Source organism: Cricetulus griseus (assembly GCF_003668045.3).
Source record: "Cricetulus griseus strain 17A/GY chromosome 1 unlocalized genomic scaffold, alternate assembly CriGri-PICRH-1.0 chr1_0, whole genome shotgun sequence".
Lineage (NCBI taxonomy): Eukaryota > Metazoa > Chordata > Mammalia > Rodentia > Cricetidae > Cricetulus > Cricetulus griseus.
The window spans coordinates 247,837,788-247,847,747 of NW_023276806.1; the positions used below are offsets into that span (position 1 = coordinate 247,837,788).

At 60.7% G+C, this 9,960-nt stretch overlaps 1 protein-coding gene across 1 annotated transcript; it reads right to left on the minus strand.

Moving 5' to 3' along the window:
* Positions 1–382: 382 nt before the first annotated feature.
* Positions 383–9,960, minus strand: Ano8 (anoctamin 8; the record flags this gene model as incomplete). Its single annotated transcript, XM_027394799.2, is given in 17 exon segments — positions 383–1,236; positions 2,672–2,782; positions 2,866–2,997; positions 3,075–3,266; positions 4,393–5,193; positions 5,898–5,972; positions 6,073–6,128; positions 6,224–6,350; positions 6,446–6,598; positions 6,940–7,101; positions 7,186–7,313; positions 7,392–7,508; positions 8,326–8,422; positions 8,498–8,636; positions 8,812–8,944; positions 9,066–9,176; positions 9,827–9,960. Coding segments are annotated over 17 exon segments (3,159 nt in total). The 3' UTR covers positions 383–720.

Here is a 9,960-nt window from a genome sequence, read left to right on the forward strand (position 1 = left end):
CACCATAGCCATGCCCTGCTAACCCATGTGTGCCCCGGCTTGAGCACCCTGCAGCACCCTTTCTCCTCCTGTGCCCTGCCTCGGGTGGCGTCCGCTTTCGTACATGCCCTGGAGTAATTCTTGACTGCCTTCCCACCACTGCCTTTGGCTGTGCCACCGCTGTGCAGCCTCGGGAGCGCCACCTAGGGCTCCCAGGTCCCTGCGGGCTGGCCAGGGTGACCTCTGGCCCAGGGCACAGCGGACTACTCTTGGTGCCGACCCTGTGTCCCACCTGAACCCTAGGCCTCCTAGAGGCCTCGTCCTGAGAGAGCCGGGGTGCTGGCTCAGCTTCCAGCTAGCTACGGGTTCCCCGAGGTCCCTCCACCGCTATGACCTCCAGCACTGTTGAAATAGACTTTTTATTGCATTTCTGCCGTTTTACAAAAATATGACAAAATAAATTAAAAAGAAATAAATAACCGCCCGTCCGTGCTGTGTATTTTTCTGCTCGTGGCCCCCATCCAGGTCAAGAGAGCGGCGGGGCTAGTGGCGGGCTGCAGGCCAGCAGGCGGGCTGCGCGGGACGCGCGGGGGCTTCCGCGGGGACGCGGGGCGGGGTGTCGCCGCAGCCCCAGGGCGCGTCCCAGCGCCAGCAGCCGGGGGCGGCGAGGCGGGCCCTGCGGAGGGAGAGCGCGGTTCGCGGGGCCCCACGGAGCCCCGGCCCCCACGGCGCGCGCCCCGGTTAAGGCCTGTGACCTGCGTCCTCGGGCCGCGGCTCCGGCTCGGCGGCCGCGGGCTCGTCCCCGGCGTTCCTGTGCGCGCGCGCCCCGCCCCCGGGCGCCCCGTTGGCCGCCGGCTCGCGCGCCGCGAAGGCGAACAGCTTCCCGGGCCTCGGCGGGGACGGGCCACGCTCGGGCGCCTTGAGGAAGCGAAGGCTGAGGAAGGCGGGCAGGCGCGTGTCCGCGGGCGAGCGCGGCGGGGGCGCGCACCCGGAGGGCGTGGGCGGCCGGGCCTGCAGCGGGATGATCTGCTTCAGCCGCAGCACCGGGCCGGGCGGCAGCAGCGCTCCGGGCCGTCGGGGCCGCTCGCGCCCTTGCCTTGGCCGCCGCGCTCCGCGGGGTCGGGACCCGGGCCTCGCGCGCGCCCTCCCGCCGCCCGCGTCGCGCGCCGCGCCTGCTGTCCGCGTGCCGCTGCCCTCCTCCTCGCCGCGCCGCCGCTGCTGCTGCTGGAAGCGCTGCTGCGCCTGCCGCTCGTGCCGCTGCGGGGAGACACGGCCTGAGCTGAGCGAGCGCCCCGACCCCGACCCCGACCCCGACCCGGACCCGGCCGCCCCGTGCCCAGGACGCGCCGCGCCCGCTGCTCCGCAGGACGCCCTGCGGGAAGACCGCAGACCCCCCAGCCCGTCCCCTTTCTTTGTGTATCTTTGAGGCAAGGTTTCACTGTGTGGCTCGAATTTAGACTTCAGAATCTTCCCAGGGCTGGGAGCACAGGTATGAGCCCACACTCGGGGCCGGTCAATATAAATTAATTAAAATTCAGTTTGCCACTGATAGGGATCAGCAGTGCTGCCCCAGCCTAGAAGGCCCCAGTGCGGGGCTGGGGCGTGCTCCCGGGTAGAGTGACAGACTAGAATCCTGGCTCCTGGTTGTTAACACTAGAGTCTTCCCTAAAGGGTGCAGCTCCTTGGCCCTTCATGCCATTTCCAGGGAAGTTTGGAAGAGGCAAACTAGCATTCTTCAGAGCTTGAAGTTGGTGCCCTCAGAATCTAGACTACACCCACCGCTGTGAGCAGGAGGTACAGTCGTCCCTTAGTACCCACAAGGATTGGCTCTGGGACCCCAAGTATGGTACAACGGATGCTCTGGCCCCTTCTACAGTGGCACCCTGCTTCTTATCTGCTCACCCCTCCTATAGACTTTATAATGTCCCTAGATGAGGCAGGAGAGACGGTTCAGCGGTAACGAGCACTGGCTGCTCTTGCAGAGGACCCCAGTTTAGTCCCCAGCACCCTCAATGCAGCTCACAACCATCTGTAACTTCAGCTCCAGGGGGTTCTGACGCCCCCTACTGGTCTCCACGGGCACTGCATGCACATGGTGCACAAATACATGCAGGCGAAGGGCTTGTAACAGATAAAGTAAAATAAATAAATGTAAAGAAGAAAGTCTCTGGATGGGACGCTGGGAATGCTGTGTGAACGGTTGTTCTGAGGGGGCACTGTGCTTCATGTCTGTGGTCCCAGCTGAGAGGTCGGGGGCGGAGCTCCAAGCCTGGGCTGCACAGCAACACCCAAGAAAACACCAGATGTGGTGGTACATGCCTGTTCTCAGAGGCTGACACAGACATTCCAAATCTGAGGCCAGGATGGGCTAAGTCTCAAAACAAGGAAAATGCAGCAGTCTGTACATACGCAGTACACATGCAAATGCTGCTTTGTTATTGAGATAGCACAGGGCACAGCCCAGGCTGGCCTTGAAATGATCCACCTGTCCCCACTCCTAGGTGCTGGAATGACAACTGTGCACATCCACACCCTACTGAGTACTTTCCATCGAGTTGGTGGAATTTTTGGGTGCAAACCCTGAGAGTGGGGGGCTTGGCCACCCACTCTGCAGCCTGTGGGTTTTCATTAAGGACTCAGCCTCAAATTTATTCCCTCCTGAAACCGCATCAGCCAGACCCCAGCCCTGTACCTTGAAGGCTTCCCGTCGCTGGTACTCCAGTTTGGCCATCTCCTCGGCCACCCAGCCCGGGATGTCGGGGATGGCTGCATGGATGAGGTACTTGACTAGCAGAGCCAAGTGCTGTGGGGACAGACAAATGAGCTGCAGGCGCAGGGATGCCTGGCTTCCCCACCCAGCTCCCACCCCTGGGCCACCAGCCCCACCTCTAGCACCACCACAGATACGATGGCTGCCTCTGGGCTGAGCCAGGGGAAGAGCCGCTGCAGCTGGCCACACTGGCCAATGAGGTAGCAGTTCACCACGATGGCCAGCACGCCCATCGCCTCCATGACCTTCTGCAAGGGAGCAGGAAGCTCAGGGGCAGGTCCAGCCAGGGACTGCCATCCCCTCTGGGCCTCCCTGACAGGCCCACCTGCCACTGGCCAATGCTCTCCACACGCTGTCCAAAGGGCCGCTGTAGGCCGGTGCATAGCTTGAAGGCATCACTTCGGATCTCAATCAGGTTGTTGACTAGGGCACACAGGGCAGCCAGTGGAAAGGCAGAGGAGAAGAGCACTACGTAGCCAAACTGCACGAACATCTCCTGGTAGTCCTGGAACGTGTCCTGAGGACAGGGGCTCCCATCAGGCTTGTCACTGCTCCCTCAATTCATCCTGATAGGCCCAGGTTCTCTCCCCATCTTCTGACTCTGTCTTCACAGGTCGGAAAGTACTAGCACCCAGCTGGGCTCCTGTGCTCACCACACCAATGGTCCCATGTTTACCCTGACATCTCCACCTGCAAACTCCACTCCACATGCACTCCTGTCCTGTGCCCCCCCCCAGTGGAAATGGGGGGGGGCTTTTTATTTCTTTGTATGGTCTGCACCAGTGCATTTGGGAGCTTGTGTGGAGGCCAGGGGTTAACTGTAGACACCCTTCCTCAGGCACTGTCCACCCTGACTTTCTGAGTGGGGTTCAGAGCACAACTTTCGGTCCTCTCCTTCCCCCAGGGAGGTTCCATGAGTTGGACTGAGGCTGTCAAGGCTGTGTGGCAAGTGCCTTTACCACCTTAGCCAGTTCACTAGTCTTTATTTTTCTTTTAATTTAAATTGCATTTTATTTATGTATGTGTGAATTCCTGTGTGTCTGTGTGTGTACAGGTCCCCAGAAGCTAGAAGGGAGTGTTGAATCCCTTGGAGCTGGAATTAGCAGCTTTTGTGAGAAGCTAATGTGGGCGAAGGAATCTGCCCAGGCAGCACTCTGTTTATTTATTGGTTTCTCTGTGTAGCTTTGGAGGCTGTCCTAGAATTTGCTCTATAGACCAAGTTGGCCTCAAACTCACAAAGATCCACCTGCCTCTGCCTCCCAAGTGCTGGGATTAAAGGCGTGTGCCGCCACCACCTGGCATCTCCATCCACCGCGGGACTCCTGCTTGTTTTGTAAGGCAGGGTATCCTGTAGCGCAGGCTTGTCCAGAAGTTAATATATATAAGAGAATGGTCCTGATCTTCTGGTCTCCCTGCCTCCACCTCCCAGTGCTGGGACAGTAAGCATGCTCCACCATGCCCAGTTTATGTAGTGCTGGGCATAGAGCCCAGCGCTCTGTGCGTGCTAGACAAGCTCTCTAACAACTCAACTATCAACACAGCCCTATTTGATTCTCTTTTGAGTTCCGTATTGACCAAGCTGTCCTCTAACTCCCAATCTTGGCTTTCACCCCCCAGGTGAGGCGGTGGCTCCGCCCTCTCACCTCATACTTCTTCATGCAGCTCTCCAACTCTGCCTGCGTGAGCTGCGGAGAATGCTCCTCCTCTGGCGGGTCGATCCAGGAGGACCTGTTGTGCCTCCTCTGTCTCCCAGCAGTGTCACTGGAGCCGGTCTCCGGGTCTCGACCTCCATCAGGACCCTGGTCGCGACCCTCGCCACCAGCACGACGGAGCAAGATAGTCGGGGGCTCTGGCCCGGGGCTACCGGGAGGCCCCTCCGACTCATCATCTTCCTCAGCCAGCGTAAACACGCCTGGCTCCAGCCCTTTCTCCACCATGGTGGGGCTCCCCTCCTCCAGGAGGCCATCGGAGCCCGGGCCTGGCCTGCGCCGCCCTGCGCCCCGCTCCGCAAAGCTGACCTTCTTAAGGCGCAGCCCACAGTCCAGGAGGCCACCTTCCTCTCCCTCATCTTCGTAGTCCTCCTCGTCCTCCTCGTCCTCCTCGTCCTCCTCGTCCTCCTCCTTGACACCCCGAGGCCCATCTGGGACCTCTCCGCCTTCCCCTGCCGGCCTCCGCTCCATCGGCGTCTCTTCCTCTTCCTCGGGAGCCCCGCAGCCTCCGCCCAGACACTTGTGGCTCCCCGCTCCTCCCTCATCAGCCTGGGCTTCCAGATGCCGTCGAGGATCTGGGCGCAAGGGGTTCAGCAGGCCCAGCAGGGCCCGGGCCAATTCCCCGACGGCGCGCAGACCCAGCTCCCCGCGGCCCAGCCTGCGGTACAGGTGAGGCTGCAGCACCTCGCGCAGGTTCTGCAGCAGCTGCCGGGTGATGAGCAGAGTGGCCAGCATCTGCAGGCAGAAAGAGGCCACGTGGGGCGGGCGGGGCCTGGCACCACAGGGTCACACACTCAAAGAAGCACATGCCCTTCCAAGTGGCTCCTGCAGCCCACCTCCACCCCGCAACCCTGGACACGAGGCTGCAGCTCAGCCCCAGTGCAACTGCGGTAGGCAGCTGAGCAGTGCAAAACACAGACAACCTGCACAGCGGCCCGGATTCTCAGCGCATCTGTCTCCACCCGCTCAGGCATCGCCTAGGACGCTGGGCTCTTTGATAGACCTTCCTCGACCTGCACTGGGGACCCTTTTGCACATGCACCCTATGCTCGCCGTGCCCCACCCGCAGCATAGCCACGCTGCCCACACCGTGGCGAGGCGCGCCACCTGCCCGTACTTTGGCCGGGGCCGCGAGTAGGAAACCCCGGAGGGACAGGAGGAGCAGGCGGAACCTCAGGGCCACGAGCGGGACCAGCGCCGCCCGCAGCTGCCGCTCGAGGCTCTGGGTCAGGGACAGGAGTAGCAGGAGCTGTGGAGGGACCGACGGGACAGGTGGACGGACAGATGGGAGAGGGGAACGATGGGTAGAGAGGACAGACGGACAAAAAGGAGAGAAGGATGGAGGAGGGGGGGAGGGGCTGGAGAGCCCTGGACCCCTTACACGAGTCCGTCCCCAGGGGGTCAGGGTGCTGCCCCTGGGGCTGTGGGCAGGCCCTCACCTCTTTCAAGCGGTCCATGTCTTTGAGGTAGAAGCCGATGTAGAACAGACTCAAGTACGAGTTGACAAACTGGAACTGGGAGGCAGGCGGCTGGGGTCATCCTGCAGTCCCGCTTAGCGGGTCCCCCAACCCCTCTCCCATCCTCTAGCCTCTTTGGACATGCTTGTTCACTCACCAAGACGACTTTGATGATAAGGTGCCTCTCGTAGGCGCTCTCTAGCCGGTAATTCTCTAGGAGCCGAGGAGGTGAGTGAGGGGCCACCCTGCCCCCTCCCGAGGCCTATAGGGATCCCCGGGACGGTGGGGCCTCCCCTGCCTACACATACCCATGTCGTTGAGCCACACAGCTAACTTCTTGTAGCCCTCTGCGCTCACGCTGACCAGCAGGGCCAGCATGACCTTGGGCAGGAAGCGCACCAGGCGGGGCAGACCCTTCACGCTCAGGACCAGCTCCTAAAAGGGAGACAAGGCAGGGGGCTCAGCCGAGTGAAGCCAGGCCTGGTGCTCCGTGAGCAGAGGCTAGGGGAAGGGCGGGGCTGTGGGGTCACCTGCAGCTGGAAGCAGCCGAGCATCAGGACGAAGACACAGACAAGACAGGCCAGACACAGAGGCAGGCTGACGAGCAGCTGGAAGAGCAATCGCTTCCAGGGCGGGTAGTAGAACTCCTCAGCCCGAGTGATGGGGCTGATGCGGCGGACGCCCTGTCAGCCAGCAGAAAGTCCAGGGTATGAGACCAGGGGCCACACCCACCTCCTGATCCTAGGATCCTAGTTTCTCTCCACCACGCCTTTTCTCTCACAAGACAGACTGTTCGATGCACCCTTCTCAAACCTCAAACCCAACCCCTTAGGGTGCACACACTTCTCTGCTGTCAGCCCATCTCACACACACACACACACACACACACACACACACACACACTCTCACACACATGCACGCGCACACGCACACTTGTACGCACACACGCTGGTGCCTGTCCCCAACACAGCATTTCTCTCCTTTACCGCCTTGTCTGAATGCCGAGCCTCAGCCCCAGACTTACCCTGAATTGGGGTCGTGGCTCCTCCACAGCTTCCCCAGGTGAGTCTAGTGTCCCCCACTTGTAGGCTAGCTCTGCCTCCCTCCGTTTCCACTCCTCCAAGAACAGAGTGGACCAGATCACATTGAAGAGAGCAAAAACAACACAGGAAACATCCCGGCTTGTCTGCAGGTGACAGAGAGTCAAGTTAGAGAAAGCCATCTTATAGAGGAAGGCCAAGGTCCTGGCCCAATACCCCCCACCCGGTACCTGATCGGCCTCAGTGAATGTATACAGAACAGAGCCAAAGACGGCAGGGTAAACCATTGCCGACGTGTAGAAGCCCAGCCAGGCAAAATACATGGCGATCTTCACCCCAAAGTAGTCACAGATGTCATCTGCCAGGGGACAAGAGTTTGGGTCACCTCCAAGTGTCTCCTGGGACCCCAGCCCACTCCTCAGCTATGGAGCCACACCTAAAGGCTGGTTTTCACATACGGCCTGCACCCAGGACTTCATGAGACGATTCAGAATGCGCTGCTCGTGGACCGGAAACACCTGCTGAATGATGCCTCGGGCAGCCAGCTCGGGGACTGCAGGAGGAGGGGGAGAATGACCCATGCACCATATGACAAACCCGGGCAACCCACCTTGGCAGGAACCAAAGTCATAGCTTTTTGCCTCTTCTGAAGCCCATAGGAGGCTGGGAGGGTGGCTTGGTGGGGAGGGAGCCTGCTTAGCATACAAAGGCCGATCGTGGCCCACATACTGTGGAGATGGATTTGAGAGGGGCAGAGATGGCCGAAAACCGGGATGGTTTCCCTCGGTTTTGTTGTTGTTTTTCTCTTTTTGGCTTTTTCGAGACAGGATTTTTCTGTGCAGCTTTGGAACCTGTCCTGGAACTCACAAAGATCCGCCTGCCTCTGCCTGCCGAGTGTTGGGATTTATATAGGCCTGCACCACCACCGCCCAGATAGGAGGGTTTCAAAATGTAGTCAAGGCAGATCTTGAACTAACTAGCTCTCTGCCTCAGCCTCCTAGGGTCTGGGAGGGCACAGACATGTCCCCACCGCTCCCATCAAGAGTATTTTAGAATCTAACCCCATTTCTGGTCGTGAACGTCTAAGAAATGACACTGGCTGGTATAAAAAAGTGAACCTGTGAAAACTGGTTTTCCAGTGGGAATCACCACCTGGTAAGTGGACGCTGTCCGTGGTCCTGCCTGCACCTTCTCGGGTACCTTCATCCTTGCGCTAGGTGCCGGGCGGAGGCCACGCCCATTGTGTTCATTGGATGCCCAACTCTTCCCTAACCTCTGATTGGATGCCCGTAAGCTCCGCCCTCCTACACCTATCTTCTGACACGCCCAGCTCTCCGCAGGTAATTGGATGGCGGGCTCGCCCTGCTCACTGATTGGCTGGTCCTCCAAGAAGCGCACGTTGTGCAGCGCCTCCCCCTGCTTGGCCCGTAGGTTCTGCAACCAGAAGCGGATGATGCTCTGCCGTTCCTGTGGGGAGATGGGTGTGAGCTCGGTACGCTACGCGGGGCCATGGGCACAGAGACATGGGCGCAGGGCAGTCACCTGCGATGTAAAGAAGCGCAGCTCGCTCTCCACGTTCTCGTAGATGAAGTCCTCTTCGCAGGAGAAACTGCGGGTGCCCCCGCCAAACTCGGCCTTCACTGCCTTGCGCAGACCCAGCTCGTCAGCCCCCCGGAGCAAGCTGTGGACAGGAGAGGGCATAGAGGGTTCATCATGGAACCTCAGCTCGCCATCACCAAGCTAAGGATAATTCGCGAGCCACATCTTGGGACAAACAAATGGTTGACACAGTTGGCCCTCAGAGGAGCAGGGAGCCCAGTGACAAGGCCAGAGGGAGGCGGAGGTAGAGAACTTGCCTCTCATACGTGGCTGTGACGAAGAAGGCATAGGCACGCGTGTGGCGGTGGTGGCGGACTTGCACGATCAGCTCGGGGATGCCCACTCGGATGTGATTCAGCAGCCACAGAAGCGTGTGGTCATCAGTGGTGTCTGCCAGGGGGCACAGGGGCCGATAGGTCTGTCCTCGAGAGGGACCCAGGACGGCCCCCTCCACATTTCGGCCGAAGCCACAGAGGCTGCATCCAGGCCCAGGGTAGGCAGGTGTGTATACCTGGGAAGGTCATGAGCACGTCACAGTCCTCGGTGGGAACCGTCTTCATCCATGCCTTGTGGGACACCAGGTAGCGGCCAGCCTGCAGGAGCCTCTTCCCAAACAGTTTATCTGTGGGGCAGCGTGGCAGGTCGGGCAGAGATCAGGCCTGTCCCGGGACTGACTGGCCTTCACCGGATCTCTCGCGGATCTCTCACGGGCCAAGCACATCCCCTGCATCAACCAGGCCCCTCCCCCTCGGTCCTGCCTTAGAAATCTTACTCATGGTTGAGGCCCAGCTCCACCTCCCAAACCACAATCAATGGGGTGTCCACAAGCAGCCTTGAGCGCTTCTTGGTATGACAGCGTCGACGTTAAAGCAGCCGCACGAACAGAGTGAAGTCCTTACCCCCATTTCACAGGTCACCAAACTGAGGCCCAGAGAGTATACCCAGGCGCTCAAGGTCACCTAACCAAGGTGGGATTCGAACCCAGGACCGTGGGAGTCCATACCCTGTTTCCCTGTGCTGGGAGTCTCCAGATGGCAGGGCTCACACAAGCCAAGCTGGGACCATCAGAGGGGCGTGTCCAGGTCCCGGCACCGGGGACCCCCAGTGCAGACGCATTGCCCCAACCCCGTGCGCTGCGCCGCAGCCGCAGCGCCACGAGGAGCGGCCCCCGGGCCTCACGCCAGGCTCTGGATGTGTGACCCCGATCGGCGTGCCCTGAAGCCCCGGGGCGCACCCGTGCACCTGTCCCGGTGCCACCCGCAGCTCACGTACCCAGGACTCCAGACGCAGGCGCCGCCGCAGGCTCGCCCTCGGGCGGGGGCCTCTTGCCCCGCTCCCCCTCCAGGGTCGCACCCCCGGCGCCCGAGGCCGCCTCGGCCATGGCGAGGACAGGGCAGGTCAGGGGC